This window comes from Pteropus medius, unplaced genomic scaffold, assembly GCF_902729225.1.
Source record: "Pteropus medius unplaced genomic scaffold, Ma_sr-lr_union100, whole genome shotgun sequence".
NCBI classification, from domain to species: domain Eukaryota; kingdom Metazoa; phylum Chordata; class Mammalia; order Chiroptera; family Pteropodidae; genus Pteropus; species Pteropus medius.
The window spans coordinates 14541959-14559362 of NW_024354502.1; the positions used below are offsets into that span (position 1 = coordinate 14541959).

A 17404-nucleotide genomic window follows, 5' to 3' on the forward strand; every position below is an offset into this window, starting at 1 on the left:
CTTCATGTTTTTAAAAAATTCAAGATTGCTTTTTCTACTTGTGGTATATGTGCGGATAATTGTCCATTTTAAAATGTGTTTAGGATGGGGACAATAAGCCTGATGCAATTGAAGAACCTCTCTCGACTAATTATTCCGAGGAAATGGGAGGAGTTGGAGGGGAGCCAGCAATAGAAACTGTTATTCATTAGCTTAAAAGCTGTGGTCAATAACAGCAGATTTCCACCTATCTGAATTTTGGGTCTGCTTTGGATTTTGAGTGGCTGGCACAGACTCCTCGAGTTGGGAGAGCTCCCCCAAGGAATAAACAGACATCCTGCCTGATGCTGAAATGTGGAGTGGTGCACTGGTAGAGGAAGTGTCATTTTGTTATTTTGTTGAGACGCTCTGGCTTTTACCTTTAGTGTCTCAGGGGTCTTGGTGAGGCACAAAAACTCAGAGCGCCTGTGTACTATCAGGAAGAGGCCAGCACCCCCGATCATATAGATCCTTGTTTATTATTCGCACCTCATGATGCCACCTTTCTTTGAGATAAAGTCCGTCACAAAGCAAAATCAAGAACCGTGCGCAAAAGGGAACGTGCTGCTTTCTTCACAAGGCTAATTGCTTTTGAGTGTGTTTCCAGAATCCTTTAAAGATAAATTGGAAAGAGCCAAGATGTTCGCGGGAAGGAAAAACAGACTGTGGATACCAGACACATCAGTGGGAGATGCTGATAGAGGAGATGCCGAGGACAGAGTTATTGCCCGTGAGCTGCTTCTGTATGCAATGTTTTTGAGAAAGAGATTTATCGAAGCACCTGGCTTCTATCGATCTGGAGGCAGGACTTTGGGTGGAACTTTTTGGTAAATTTAGAAATTGCTGCCCTGTAGTAATGCATCAACTGCAATCCAATTTGGCCCTTATCATGAGATCCTTGCTTCAATAAAGGGGATTGAAATGCGAAACGTAAAATTGTAGCGGTTGTGGATGTGTGACTTGCTGCAACAGAAAAGGAATCAAACTTGAGGACAATGAAATGGCTCATCTAAATAGGGCACCGTGTGTAAAAACCCTTGGGATCAGTGCCTCTGTCCAAACAGAGGAAGGCATTTTCTTGACATTCTCGAAATGTTTATTGGGAATGAATCCCAGAATAGGCCCATGGTGAAGTGTTTAGATTTCAGATATAGAAATTCAGATAACCTATCACTTGCTACTGCACCAGTTCACTTTTCTGGAACTTAATCCTATTGTCATTCTACCTGTCATCTACCTCTCTCATTACCCACCACGAACTGCCACATTCCCTCCCTCCATCCTTGCCTCTTTATTCTCAGTGGATGACTATTTCACTGAGAAGACAGAGAACAGCTTGTAAGAACTCACCACTTCCTGCCCCATAACCTAAAATTGATCTGATAATCATCTTTATCTCTTTTCCTTATATCTTATTCATTTGTTCTTTAATTCATTCATTTATCCATTTATTTATTTGGCATTTATTGGCTACTTCCAATTTCCAGACACTGTGCTAGGTGCTACAAACAAATCAGTTAGACGGAATCTCTGCTGACAGGAAGAGAAAGCTGCTCCTTTTCCTCTCCAGGGTAAACACTAGACCTACACTCTTTATGGTGTTACTTCTGGTCTTAACACGAACCATGCTGTATCATAATCGAGTCTTGCTTCTGTATCTACAAATAATTCCTCCCACTCTATTAGCTCTTTTCTATCAAGATTTAAACAGGATCAAGCTGCTTCTGTCTTAAGAGGTAAAACAAATAAAAAATAACTCTGCCTTATTTCTCTCTGTCATTACCTCTCTCTCTCTCTCTCTCAAAATCAAGTTTGTTAAAACAGCTGTCTATTCTTACTCTCTTTCTCACCGCCCCCACATCAATTCATTCATCAATTCCATGAAATCTAATTTATTCCTCTCAACATTTTATGAAAACTGTACTCACAAGCATTATCAGCGCCTGGTTGGGGTACTTTTCCAGTACTTTTCTTGACTTCTTTTCTGGTCTCCTTTGTCTTTTGTGACTTTACTTTTTCCTGGTTTCCCCCTCCCTCTCTGGCAATTCCTTCTGTTTATTCTACAGGTCCATCCTATCACACTCCCTCACCACCCAGAATTCTAGCTACTCCAGAGTTTCTTTTCTATTCCACAAATCCTCCAGCAATCAGATCTACTCCAGGGTCTTCAACAAACCACCTGTAAATCAGATCGCTCCCAAATCTATTTCATTCGAGCTCTAACTCTATATTTCTAACTATACCCTTATAGCCTGTAGACACTTCAAACACAACTTGGCCAAAACTGACCATAACACCATGTGCAGTACTTCATATAGATTTTTGCACTAACTTCTAATAATTCCCTTTAGAGATAGGTACTGTTATTAGCATCCTTTTTACAATTGTGCAAACTGAGTCAAAATAGCTCTCTCAGATTCCATAGGCAGTGGCCAAACCTGGCTCTGACCCCAGGGCACGAGATTCTGGAATGCAGGTTCTCAACTATCACTCACTTTCTCGGTGGCTCAAGTGAGTTAGCTTTGTCTCTTTTCTCTCTCCCATCCTACACATCTACTCACGTCAAATCTATTGATTCTATTCCCAATCGATCTATTGTTTTCTATTCTTACTGCTATTTACCATATCATATTAGGCCTTTGCAGAATCATTATCTTGCCCACATGTTTACAGCACTCTCCTTATTAACATCAGTGACTCTGGTCTAATCCTTGCCTACATCGAAGACAGTGATCTTCCTCAAGCATACATCTGATTATAATATGCTTTGCCTTCTAATCTTTGAGTGACTTTTCATAGCTTTTAAAATATCATCCAAATCCTTCAATATTTTATGTAAAGATGATATTTCCTGGTCCTCGCTTGACTCATTAGTCTCATCTTTTGTTCACCAACCCTGATGAGCTGCTTGTAGTTCTCTGGACTAATCGTGTTCTTTCTGGACCCCTGGCTTTCACTTCTATAGTTCCCACTGCAGAAACACTTTCTTTTCTTTCTTCATCTATGAAACTGTTAATTTGCAAGGCTCAGGTTAGGAGTTTCCTTCTCCAAAATGCCTTTCTGTTGTTCACCTCCGCCCAAACCATCTAGGCCAGGTAACACTTATCTCTGCTTTTTCCTGCAATAACACTTATTCCCTTATGGTTTTAATTGTCAGTTTACTTTACCGTGTTTTCTATCAGACTATGGCCTTTTCGTGAGCAGGTACTCTGTTTTGTTATTTTTATATCCTACTGCCTAGTATAATGCCTTGTATATAGTAGGTTTTCAATGACATCATAGATGAGGAGATGCACATCTGTCTTTACTTCCACTTTGTTCTTGTTCCATATAATAATGCCCTGGGAGGAATTGTAATAATTTAACAAGGCCATTTTAAATTTCAGGATAACAGCGCCACTGCACACAGCAGTTGGTTTATATAAAAGTCTTGACTTGATTGCTTTTAACATATTCAGAGAGGTGTCTAATTGATTCATAGAGAAATGCCTGGAAATCCTTCCTAGCACTTTATAATCTCTAGTAAGAGATTTCTCCAGTAAATTCACCCTAAATCTGAGCCTATTTCTATTTTTCCTAGTAGAGCAGAAAATATCCTAGTGCTTGCTTTTCTCCCACCCTCCCTTACTCAAATTTTCTGTATGCACCATCTTTCAAACATTTGCCAAGTAGAATCAGTCACAAAGCTGAACTCCTGTCACAGGAAACATGGCAGGGTGTTAATTTGCATATTGGTGGAGGCTTGAGTCACTTGACTCTACAGATGATCTTTAAAATTTCATGGGGTGTTCCGCTCTTACCCTGCTTCTGTCCTCTCTAACGCTCACAATGGTGTTACATCTCTCTGAGTCACTTCCTTATTTTCTAAGCAAAGAGCTGCTGCCTGCAGAAAATATGCTGAGTTCTCTCACAGTCATAAATCCCCATAAAACTCAACAAAGGCACAGAATGGAGAGGCATAGGATGCTTTACTTACTTGCAGCTACTATATAATTATGCTCAGGCAATCTATCCAAAGGGTAGAGCCAAAAGTCACCACTCTTGTTTATAAAAGGTTGCAGAATTTTCTTTTCCAAAACGATGTTATCTATTTTTATTTCAACTAAATATGACCATCAGGTGTTTTACATTATTCATCCTATTTCATGAGCACATGTATTGAGAGCCCTGTTTAATTTTCTGACCTAATTTAATTCTTTGTTTATTCAAGTTCTTTTCATGTGCCTTTCAAGCAGCTCTAAGGAGCAGTGTTTAACTCTAGTGGCAAAGCCATGACTTCTCAATTTTAGATAAATCTACTTCTTTTTTTTTTTTTCCACTTTGAAAACAGATTTTAATGCCTGGTATGTAAACATTTTTACTATTTTGCCTGTTTTATATTTGCAGAGTAATCCACTGTTTAAAATTTAACACAAAGTATATTTGTTGAATGATGGATGAATGCATTCATCAAGGAATATATTCAATTCGCTTAATTCTTTTAACTGAATCTTCTCTCTCTCCTTAGCTCCTTCTTCTTTCTTGACTTTTTCTCCTAACTGGGAGCATCCAGTAAAACTCTGTCTCTATCAAACACTCTAGTCCTTTCCTAGCCTCCTAAATGTAAAGATTCCCCCGGAACTCAGTTTTTGTCAGTCTGTATTACCCTCTTTTAAAATTCAACCTTAGTCATACTTTCCCCTCCCCTTATTATTCTAATGATTCCTGAATCCACATATCTGACCTTGACCACTTGCTTATAATCTAAAATTTCCACTACTTCATCTTAAACTGAAAATTCTGACACTGCTTTTATCATCTCTCCCTCAACAACTCTGTCAATGATGCCATTTTCAAGCCCCAGAAAAAAGGTCCTTAGAGTCATATTTGATTTTTCCATTGTTCTCATCCTTTATATTCAGTCTTTACCAGTTTAGTCATTTATCAATATGTCCCTGGAACGATGACACCGCGGACACGAAAACGAACGGAATGATGTTTCTGCCATTGTGGGGTGCACAATCTGGTGTGAGAGACATTTGAACAGATCACTGCAGCAACATGGTGTGCCATATAGATATGAGAACGAAGTGTTACTAAGGGAAGGGAGAAGTGCCAAACTCTGCCAGTGGAGGTCAAGGAAGCCTGCTCTGTGGTGTGATCTATGAGAGGGTAGATGAGAAGTAACAGGTCAAATGAGGGGCTGCCGAATGCTTGCACCTAGGGGAGTACGCACATTGGCTTGGAGGCATCGTGGAGTGTGGCCAACTTAGGAAACTGCTTGTCGAATGGTATGGTGGGGACAGGGATAGAATGAATTTGGGAAAGTAAGCAGAGAGCAGAACGTAAATATCCCAGTGTGCCATGATAATGACTTTGGGTTTAAACCTATGAGAAATAGGGATATTAGAGAATTTCAGGCAGTGTAGTGATGCTATCAAATTTGCAGTCAGTGATTCTAGCAGCACTCTGGGGGATGATTTGGAAGAGGGCAATTAGGAGGCAGGGAGATTGGTTAGGAAGCCTTTGCAATAGTTTGGCGAGGCAGAGAGACCAGACTCCTCATCCGCAGTGCAGAGAGGAAATGAGGAAGCTGAAATTGATGAAATAGCCATATCGAGGAGAGGCTGGATGTGGGAGGGGCTTCAGAGGAAAAATGTTCCAGGTATAATGACTTGAGGAGAGTAGGACATTTAGAAACAGGCATTTAAGGCATGAAAAGAGGGAACTGATTATGGTCTTGTCAATGGAGAGACAGAGGTCACTGAGGGTCCATTGGAATAGAAACTCCAAGGGTAAAGTAGAACGTGATTATTCCTGACATTGCTCAGCAGCGTGATGTGGGACCAGAGAAGGCAGGGCTGGTGGCGATCCTCTGCTTGATTTTCTGGCCTTATTGATCCAGCTCCAGCCTGTATGTCCTCCAAATGTACCTCCTACATCTCCCTACAATGAACCTTTGGCCCACATCTGGCTAATCTCATCGCTGTTCATCAGAGAAAACATGCTTTTTTAAATTCTGGGATTTTTTCTCCTGTGGCTAACACTGTCATATCCTTCCCCACTCCCTTCTCTATGTGGAATGGACTCTCTTTGCTCATTCTCTTTAACTCTCCCTCTAGGCTGAAATCTCTAGACCCCTCTCATCCTACTGGCTCGAGGAAACTTATTTTAACCACCAGCAATCTCATTTTTATTTGATTTTCTTTTGCCATGTGATTGATATTATAGAAACTCCGGAGTAGGAGTACTGGGTTCAAATCCTGGCTTTGCCACAATTAGCTATGCAGCCCAGAGCAGGTCACGTAGCATCCCTATGCCTCTCAATCCTCTTCTATAATTAGATCCTACTTCCCAGGATTTTTGTGAGGATTTATTGAACTGATTCATGTAAAATACTTAGAACAGTACAGAATATATAATAAAAAGTCAACAATATCTAGCTTCTGTTATGTGTATGATTTTGTATGGTACTTATTGTATTTTTCTCTGGGCATATAGTAGAAGCTTGGGAAGTATTTACTAATTAGACTTTATAAATATGCTGTTAGGTGAACCTGGAAGATCTACCTCTATTATAACTTCTAAACTTTATCTTCTTCAGAAAAGAATAACTAGCCTATATTTTTGCTATTTCATGAATAAAGAGGTATAAATGATACTTTAATGTAACATAATTTAAATACAGTAAGTAAAAAGTATTGAGGGCTTATTATATACCAGGCATTTACTTCTTCACAAACCCTATGAAGTATCGAGAAGTAAAATAACATCTAAAGTTATAGAGACAGGAAGTAGAAGAGCCGGGACTTGAATTTAGGTTTTCCAACTGTAGAGTTCATGCTCACCTGCCTTCCAGTATATGTTCAATATATGAGACCTCTTAATCTGACTGAAAGCTGAACGGGAATCTTAAGCTTGGCTCATAGATGTGGAAGTGCCACATGTGGAGAGAGCTTTACAAGTAGGAAACAGTTACACGAGCAAGGTTGCAAAGGGTAAATAATTTTCGTATGCGTGAGAGAATCTGGTGTGACATGCGTGAATCTAAGGGAAAGGAATAAATATAGAAAAGTCCTCTCTTCCTCTTGTCATCTGTGCCATGCTTAATAGCACCATTGCATGTCCAGTCACCTCAACTAAGAATCTGGGACTCCCTTTGGGAACTTCTCTCATCTTCATCTGCCAAATTAGTAGTAAATCACACTGCTTTGACTCGTATACATTCTTCCTAGCATTCTCTGCCGTTACCTCTTAATTCAAGGCTTTGTTTCTTGCTTGAGTTGCAAAAGGCTTATTTCTATCTCCCTGGTTCTGTACTGGTTTTATTGTGCAATTTTATGAGAAAAGTTTCCAAAAGTCAAATTCCATTTGCCACTGTCCTTGTTAGAGGTTTTCAGTGGTTCCCCAGTATCTTAGAACCAAGTTCAGATGCCTTTGGATGACACACAGGGCCTTCTTGATCTGGGCTCAACTTGGTAACATAAATGACTACTTCTGTTGGCTTTTCATTTTGTCCTGGTGAATGCCCACTCATTATACAAGAGTAGAAGTGTCTCTAACACTGCTCTCCAGCCTTAAGTGCAGTATTCACCCCTTTCTTTATGCCTCTTCTGCATACAGTACAGCCTGAACTTGTATTTTCCAATTGATTTTGAATAGTGATTTTTCATATTTCACTAAAAGTTCCATAAGATAGAAGCTATCATTGGTTCTCCACTGCAATGCCAGGCATTAAATTGGTGTTCAATAACTGTTTATTGAATCAATGAAATAACTGATGAATAATGCCAGAAAAATGATGAAAATTTCAGATTTTAGTGGGCTTTAAGAGCCAGCCAGAGGAGATTGGGGTTATCTCTTTTTAAAAGAATGTGATGTATGCAAATTGTTTTATGAAAATTAGTCACACGGGAGCCCTCAGATGGATTTATTCTCATCTTCATTCCTCCGCTTACATTGTTTTCCTTCTCTCAGTTGAAATCCCTCTGTGTCTCTGCTCATTCTGTCCAATGCAGCACCCTCATTGTGGAGGGTATTTTAAAGGTTCATCGGAAAGCCAACAGGATTTTGTACAAAAAGTAAATTATTATTTGAGTCTGCCATATTTTTAAGTCAGCCTGTTCTGTGTGGAAGGGGGAAATCTTCCTAAAAAGTCTTATCTACTAACAAACTCGCCAACATATTAGCTAGCGGCAGCTCTGGCTATTTTGGAATTCAAAAGGGATTTAATAAAAGGAAATTTTAATTAAAATTGCAGGAGGATATGGCATAAAAAAAACATTTTTTCAGGGAGCAAGATAGAGTGTTGAAATTGACTGAGTCCCAAAGTATGCGTGCATGTAGTCTTTTACATTTTCATTTGTTATATGTAAAATTGTATATGACATATATACACATACATAGAAGTGTACTGATAAATATTTAAAAATCAGCTCTCCACAAAATACAGAGGGGCCCTGAATTGTTGTATTTACTGATTTCTGCAGTGAGTACTTCAACCATGACCAATTTTAAGCAATCAGTATAATGTCACTGATTTGGGAAGAGATGCTAACACAGAATTGGGAAGAGATGCTAACAATCTTATCTTGCAAAGTCTGTGTTCTTTTGCTGTAACACACGGCTGTGTATATACAGTTTGGGGAAACTTCTGTATGGCAAACTCAGTGCTGAGGGCACTGGGGATACAGGACCCTAATCTTAAGGATGTTGGTGGCAGTGGGAAGACTGATAAGCGAACAATAACGATACATAAGAATTACTAAATCAGAAGTATATGCAAAGTACTGTAAAAGCATAGGCAGGGCGCCTAACATACATACTTATAGGTAGGCATTCAGGTATATAAATCTACCTGAGAAGTTCAGGGAACGCTTGGTGGGGTACATGAGGGCGTCATTTGATCCGAGACTTGGAAGATAATTAGGAGTTTGCCGGATGAAAGGCATTCCAGCTGAGAGAACATAGCAAGTTCAGAGAACTACAAATAATTCAGTATCACTGGAGCATTAAGTGTAAGTTAGGAGAGCCACGAGAGATGAAGCTGAACACATAGGAAGGAGACAGGATCTTATTTGTTATGGTGAGGAGTTTAAACGCTTGGCCTCAGGGAGCTATAAAAATCATTTTGATAACGTATCTCTGTGTTAGATTTCTCACTGAGCAATGTGCAGAATGATTGGGGGGTGTAGAATGGGAGTCAGAGAGGCTGGTGAGGTGTGTATTGAACTAGAACAGGTGGCCAATGGTGAATTAGGACAAAGGCAGTGTGATAGAGTAGGTCGGATTTGAGAGTTATAAGCTAGAAGCACTAGGACTTAGCTATTGCTTGGATGTGCAGGTGAGTAGGACAGAAGGACAATGAGAGGGACTCTTAAGAGTTCTGGCTTGGGAACCTAAAATAATAAAGGGAGCAAGAGGTAGAGGGTTATGAGGAAAAATGATGGGTTTAGTTTTAGGCAATGAATTTGATATACTTACATGAGATCCAAAAAATATTTGAGTATGGTCAGAGACGTCTGTGCTAGAGCTGTGTACTGGAGACCCACAGGTGGTAGTTGTGACAATGGGGCTGGGTGAAAGTAAACAGAATGACAAAGGGCAGAGCTGGGAAGAAGACGCGGGCGTTAGAGGTAGCGGGACTCCAGTCTGGCTGGGACTGCCCTCACCAGACAATTATTCCCTTTTGTGTTCAACTGTCTTATGTTCTCTGTTCTCTTTGTCTCCTAATTGCTCCTCTGAGACATTCTGTACATCTTTACAGGCCCAGCTGAATGCTATGTACTCTTTCAAGCCTTCCTTCACTTCCCTCATTTTTCTTCTCCCTCGTCAATGCGCATCCTCTGTTATAGAACATAAGAGTCCTCTCAGGATTATTTGTGCACATGGCCAACAGTGAGCTGCTTCAAGGGGAAGAGTTTATCTTTACATATCCCTGTAGTTTCTACTCCCAGGCCAGTGCTGGGTGCTTTTTGGGCTGTGAGTAAGTGTTTAAAGTGAGGATAACATTGAATATAACACAATCTACTGTAAAAGTAGATCTAGCTTTATGCCTTTCGCCTTTCCCCAACTGATTAAAAAAAAGAAGAAGAAAAGAAAAAAGAAAAACAAGTGAGAGGAAACTGAGAACATAAGTATAGACCAATTTTCATCTGTTTGGAACTTGGGATACCTGTTTGCAGTTTGAAAAATTCCCAAGATGTTAATAAAGAAATATAAAGTAGTTTGTCATTTTCAAGGTTAGCTAATTTTAAGGTGATTTTTTGGTGCGTGGCCAAATTGAGAATTCTGAAGGAGTGCAGGTTTTCCCTTTCTGTGGGCATTTAGGAAAATTAATTTTTCTCTGCTGGTGAAATTATGGCTTAAAGCTGCAAGTATGAAATTGGGAACAAACAATGTGTGTTCATCTAACCATAGGACACAAAGCATGTTACTGCAGGGGGTTTTCACTGAGTCAATTTATGGAATATGTACAGTCTTTCCTTACCTGGCATGTTAATCAAAAAATGAAAGCTATTTTTAAATAATAAAACTAAGACACTTAGGTGTGCTAAGTGTCAAAAATCGCACTTATTTTTTTCCAACTTAGAGATCTTTATCCTATTAAGGATATAGTTGAACCCAGATAAGTGGAATAAATAAAACAATTAGAAACGAAAAATGGGCCTGTGAAAAAACTATAAAAACAGTCCCATTAAACTCGAGAAAGTTAATGCTGAAGAGTTTAGTATCATCAGTTTGCCCTGTATGGTTAATCATTGGTTAAGTTACCCATACGGCGTAAGGGACTTTATGCTCCCGAATATCAACCCTGCTGCCTGACATTCCACCACTATGTCTCCTTTCCTTTGTGTTTCAGAGGTTTTTCCTTGTTCAAGATATCTTCTTTAAAAAGTAAATAGCATTGGAGGCAGGAGTTGGAGGGAGACAGAGGGAAGGGGAAGAGAGAAGACACATTTAAGCCCTTTATCCGAGTATCTTCATTTTCCATGAGCATGTCATAGTATAGGAAATTGCTTAAGAGAGAGACAGGAGGCCACTAAAGGGACGGAGATCACTGAGGACAGGAGTGATCACTGAGGGAAGGGTACTTGACAGGACGGATGGGAGGAGAGCAAAAATGAATTTCGTCTAATGTATCTCATTTAATTTGAACGACTCTGTGTAATTGTTACTCCCATTTTATTGATGAGAAAACTGAAGCTAAGAAACTGACTCACAATCTTATCCATTTTCTTTTACTCTGTGCTATTTTCCATGAGAATATATATTTCAATATTTAATGTAAAAGTAGGATATAAAATTATATATGTAGACTGTAATTATATAAAAAAGATCAAGTGAAAGCATAGCAAAAAATATATAAGTAAATGCTAATAAATTGTGGTTTTAAGATGCAGGGTAAGAGATTTTTTTTTTTTCTTATTCCTAGTTTTCTATGTTTTTCATAATACACATGATTGCTTTTATATTATCATCAGTAACAATAGCAACAACAAAAAGCATATATTGCTTTAAAAAGGAAAGGTGCTTTTGTTTCTTGGGCTACCAACATTCTAGTAAGGTAGAAGACTTTTAAGAAATTTATGGAAACAAACATGGTCTGGTATTTTAAAGGCTTGTTTAGTCAAATATAATTCATAATGAAAAAATTTCCATAAACTCTTAGAGTTTTTGTTTGAACTATGTCACACAATTCCCCCACCAGTTAGACTGCAAGAAAAGAAAAATACATTAGAGTGACTCAACTGAAAATAAATCTGGTAGCCTGATCTATAAAATATTTTACATACCTGCTTCCTGTAGAAAACAAATATATATATTGAATGTTTATCTATATGATAGTTCTTTATCAACATATTTTCACGCCTCCTACTTACCAAAAGATCCAATCAATTCCTTTGAAATATACAGTCAATAATAGAAATATTTTATATACACAATGCTGAACACCTCAATTGACTGAACTGAGAAAATCTTTTGGCATTGTGCAGATACAGCTGAAATGTGACAAACTGATCATTTAAACTGTGTCTCCTCAAAATCAAAACGACCAATTGTAAAGCAAAACATTTAGTCAATCAGAGAATTCTTTTGTCTACACAATCCCAATATGTTAGTTTAAGTAACTTACTTCATTGAATTTACCAAATATTTAGTTAGGGGATGTAAGCTAAAAACAAACAAATAACTCACATCTGTCCCTTTTGAAGACTGCATATAAGTATTCTTTCATTTCCTTTTTAAATGTAGTTCTTTTAGGCTGTGCACATTTAATAATTTGGTTAGAAAGACCTGGCCCAGACAGAATATTTATTAAAATGTAAATTAAACTTGCCTGAAAGAAAAAAAAATCAGAGAAAATATTAAAACAAAAGTCCTTGGGTTATAAGAGGTGAAGGTTTCAACCTTTCGAAGATTCAAGAAAAGAACTATTTTAGAAGAGGAAAAATCCAGGTCCAGAGTCATCGATTTGGACGAAACTGACTCCACTTCAAGGCTCCCTTCTCATTCATCAGAGCACCCCACATTCTGCACTCAGAACCCTGGTGCCTCATTGCATTGTTCTTTCTGCATCCTTGCCTCTAATGCATTCACATCACACCTGTTCTTTCTTTGAAACATCTCTCCAGTTTACATCTTAGTTTCTGATAGAGAATCTCACAACTTCATGCCTGGATCACTATCACCGGCTTCCTAAGTGGTCTTTCTGTCACTAGTCTCTCACTCTCCAAATCTGCCTCATCCACAGTTCTCAGATTTGTCATCTCAGAACATCACTTTCCTCGTTGCTGCTTCCAGCTCACCACTCACATTCTTTCTCACTTCTGCATTAAGTTCAAACTCCTTTCTCTGCCTGATAGTTGGGATCTTCCACAGTCTTTCCCCTCTCCCTCCCCACTCCTCCTTTCTCTCTGCCTCTGCCTCTGCCTCTGTCTCTGTCTCTGTCTCTGTCTCTCTGTCTCTCTGTCTTTCTCTCACACACACACTTCTATCAATCCAACCTTATGCTTTGCTACTCCTTCAAATGCATCATTCATCTTCATCATCTAAGTCTCACCATCCCATAAAAACCCCACACTATATGCCCCTCCTTGCCCCCTCTCCAAACCCACACCATTCTTATCCCAGGCACATCCTTTCTGGGTGGAGTACTGTCCCTCCTGACATTTACTTTCCAAATCATCCCCTACTAGAAACTTCTTAAATGCCACCTCTTCTGCGAAGTCTTTCCTGGCCCCTCTAACCCCATAATTTCTTTTATTTTCTCTAAACTCCCATCCTATCTATAATGAAGACTGAATTACATGACAGTACTTAAATGCACTTCTATTGATTTATCTGTCATCCCATGTTTCTCAATGAGGGTGTCATTGGCCTTTGTAACAGGGGACTTCATTGTGTAGAACTGTCTTGCATGTTTCAGGACATTTGGCATCCCTGGTTCCTGATGCTAACCGACAGTAGCATTATTGCGACACACCAAATGCTTTGAATACATTTCCAAATGCCCTAATTATTAAAAAGTTCCTTAGGAAAGTTCCTAATGTCATATACACACCTGTTCAATAAATAGTCTTTGTTTAAATGGTAAATGTATATATCTGTATTTCCCTCACAGTTGCCAACATATTAGGAAGGAGGCTAATCAACTCTCCATTTGATGTGTCTTTCATAAACTAGAACCCTTACTACAGTCCTGGATGTTGCTATTAATTCTCATGATTTAAGTGAGGAAACTGGAGCTCAGAGAGTTCTGCTTTCCCAAGATCATCCAGGTTGATTAGAACCCTGGCATTTAAGCTCAGGATTGTTTGGAGCCGGCTTTTTTTTTTTTTCCTTAGCTTTTTGGCTTTTTCTTCTACCACATAGCCTCTATAAAGATAGCCTATCTGTAACAGCTTTGAAAGAAGAGTGTGAACATGTAACACGATTAGCAATTTAAAGTGCATTATTAATGTTGATAGGTACTAATGACTATAATTGAAAGGAAGAACATTAGACCAGATAAACAATATTTTAGAATTTATGATAAGAATATAAATTGGAGTCAAATGAATGAATTTACTCACTGACATTCTTTACTGCAAACATCAACCCAGGTTTGGTCTCTAATTGAGATGTACATATTCATTACTCTCTTATTGTATTTGTTAATGTTTGTCTTGGCCGATGGTCAACAGTTCTCTCTAAATTTCCCTTAATCAAGTTTTGGGTAATAGATGGCCAAATATGCCTTGTATTAGGTAGCACCGTTAGACCCAAAGAAATAGAAATCTAAGAGCTGGCAATATCTGTTCAGTTCTTCCCTTTCTGTTATCTAGGTATCTTTTATAATAAATGTTATATAAATCAGGTACCACAATACCATTTAAAATGCTATAAATATTTCTTTTCAGTTACAGTTCATTATTCATTTCACGTATCTAAGATAATTCATTTATTAGTAGTTTATTTCACTTGTGCCCAATGTCCAATTATTTTCATATGTCAGTTAATCTAGAGTTTAGGAAGTGATGGCATGAACAATCCATATGCATACTTTAAAAGGTATACTCTGCTTCCATCTATCACACAGGAAGAATTGTAATCTCCACACACACACACACACACACACACACACACACACACACACGCATACACGCACAAAATCAACCCATATGAAAGAGCCAGTATTGCTGATTTCAAGTTTTCTTTTTCAGCTATGAAGATAAATGTTTACCATGTGTTTATTCTGTTTAGAAAAGAAAGAAAAAGAACTGGAAGCTAAGCTCATAAGTAACTCAGAACAATTGCATAAATGTAGATAAATGTGTATAAGACATAAAAGTATTTTATTTTTATGCTGTCTTATAAACCATGTATCTTCTATAACAAAGTTGTACTTCATTTACTAGTAAAACCACAATTCAACTGAAACCACATGGGAATTCGGGTGATTTGAAAGCACAAAAAGGTCTTTAGTTATGCTTAGAAGGGAAAACAGACATTTAAAAAATTCAATCGTTTTTTGTAACAAGTTGAGCTTCGTGTTAGCCTTTTTATTAGAACATTTCCTGAGCAAGGTGCATTTTCGGCTTCTGCATGCTGGAGAACTTTGTAGGGAGTTGGAGGAGAGGGTCATAGAATCTTTCCCCCCCAAGACTAAGAATACAAGTTCAGGAACCTCTCTCAGTTATGTGTCTCAGCGGCGAGCAATTATAGAATAGTAAGGAAAGTTTCATTATTTCTTCGACTCATCTTTTCTCAAACTATCCTGTCAAATCTTTGTGGTGTAATAGAATCCCTAGAGATATCCAGCTGCTCCCTACAGAAGCCAGAAATGGTCTAAATATTTTGATAACATTTCCCAGAGAGGCACAAACATTTTCAAGGTGGATTTCTAGAGTTCCTGTTTATATTTCCTTATATTTTAATAGAGCCTGAACTGGTACCCTGCTGATGTGCTTATCAAGATCTCCCCATCTATTTTTAGATCTTCTGTTGCTTTAGAGATAGATTTAATATGTAAAGGAGAAGCTCACATTGTGATGTGTTTGCATGACTGTGTTTTGGTTTTGCCATCAGCTAAGTAGGGCAAAGTTGGTCCCATCCCATAAGGAACTCTATCCCATATCTCCTCCATGGACCTGGATGTTCAGATTTGCTTACCTGCTTCCTTGAAGATACTGTACTGTTGAAACATCTATTAGAGGTCTTTGAATTCAAATTCTTATTCTGATGAGTTGAGTCATTTTTCCACATCTTAGAGTTTTCTTTAGGATCTGAAGGAATGGAGTTTAGGAAGAGGATCCGAGCTATGAATCCATAGAGGACAGTGGCCAGAATCATCGGCACAACGTAAAAGACAGCAAAGTCCATTAGGTAAATAGGTGAGTAGTAATTTCTGGAGATTTTGTAGCCACAGGATACCACGATAGCATCTTTGTAGGTGCTAACATTGAGGTCCAGCAAGAAGAACCAGAGCATACAGTAAATGGATGTGAAAGCCCAGACAAAGATGATGATTTTTTTAGCTCTGGAAAACGTGCAGAGAAACTGAGCTTTGATGGGGTGACAGATAGCAATATACCTCTCAATGGTAAAGGCCGTGATTGAACAAGAGGACGCATTGATGCCCAGGTACTGCAGGTAAGTGATGCAGAGGCAGCCAGCATAGCCATAGACCCAGGATCCGTAGATGCTGTCGGTTACGTTGGGTAGGCCCGCGGCCACCAGGACCGTGAGATCAGCTACCGCCAGACTCACCAGGTAGCAGTTCGTGGGGGTCCTCATGTGCTTGGCTCTCATGACCACCAGGACCACCATGACGTTGCCCACGATGCCCAGACCACAAATAACGAGCACAAGGAAGATGGTGACCACTTGATATTCCAGGGCCACCACTGCCCGCGGCTGAAGCTGTGTCTGGTTCAGTTCACTTACTGTCTCGTTTTCCATCTTTAATGGCTGGAGGCTTCTGTGGAACACTTCTCAAAACATCTTCTTTCCAGAGCCCTGCCTTTACCACCGTGCTTCTCTCGTCCTGTGAAGAGTTAGAGTCCATATTCATTCACAGCGTCACCATTTCAGATCGAGCCACAGTTACTGCCAGGTAACTCTTACTTTCTCTCCTATCATCTCCCATTTTCCTGGAAGAACAGGGCTCGTGCAGACTTCTGAAAACTCTCTCTTTTGCAACTCTAGTGTAGGATGGAGTAACTGTTTTGACTAGCTTATAGTAAGAGGGACCAGTTTCCTCTTAATGGAGAAAAATGCTAAAGAAACAAGGAAGAGAAAAAGCTCCCTGTTTTGAAAGAGTGCCCAATGGAAAAAACTAAACAATATCTGCTAACTAAAAATTAATACCAAAGAAGCCTCTCAGGTGCTTGGGAAAAGTATAAATAAGGCAAAGGTACCGGGGATGGGAAAGCCAAGAGACTCCGCAATCAAGCAGGGCAGGATATCAGCACTTGCCTCCTTTGCTCTCAGAGGGTGAAATCCCTTTTCTACAAAATAGCAAGCCTTTGAGCTACATTCCAGGGGCTCTGCCCTACCTACCCAATAGAGAACAATCTCTTCTCTTACCTTTTCTTCTGTAGCACTCACAGCCTGCTTCTCTGGGTGAATAAAGCAGTAATATGTCCAAGTTTCCAATCCTGCAGAAAAGCTTGTCTACTTTGTTTGACAGGGAGACCACTTAGCAGTGCTCAGTCTTCAGAACTGCAGTTCCTCTAAACCCTCGCAGCCCTTTTTAACTGATGACAGACCATACAGCCGCCGCAGAAGCAGCAGCAGGAGCAGCAGCAGCGAGGCTGTCAAATCATAGATCGTCCCTTAATGAGAACACACGGTGTCTTGCTCGCTCTCTCTCTCTCTCTCTCTCTCTCTCTCTCTCACACACACACATTCACATACACTCACA

General features: G+C 39.2%; 1 protein-coding gene across 1 annotated transcript in view; it reads right to left on the bottom strand.

The window, feature by feature from the left end:
- Window positions 1–16497, bottom strand: part of TRHR (thyrotropin releasing hormone receptor) — a 36010-nt gene extending 19513 nt beyond the window's left edge. Inside the window, exon 1 of the mRNA XM_039853513.1 lies at window positions 15652–16497. Coding sequence (XP_039709447.1) covers window positions 15652–16440 — 789 coding nt within the window. The 5' untranslated portion in view covers window positions 16441–16497. The remainder of the gene's footprint in view (window positions 1–15651) is intronic.
- Window positions 16498–17404: the final 907 nt, after the last annotated feature.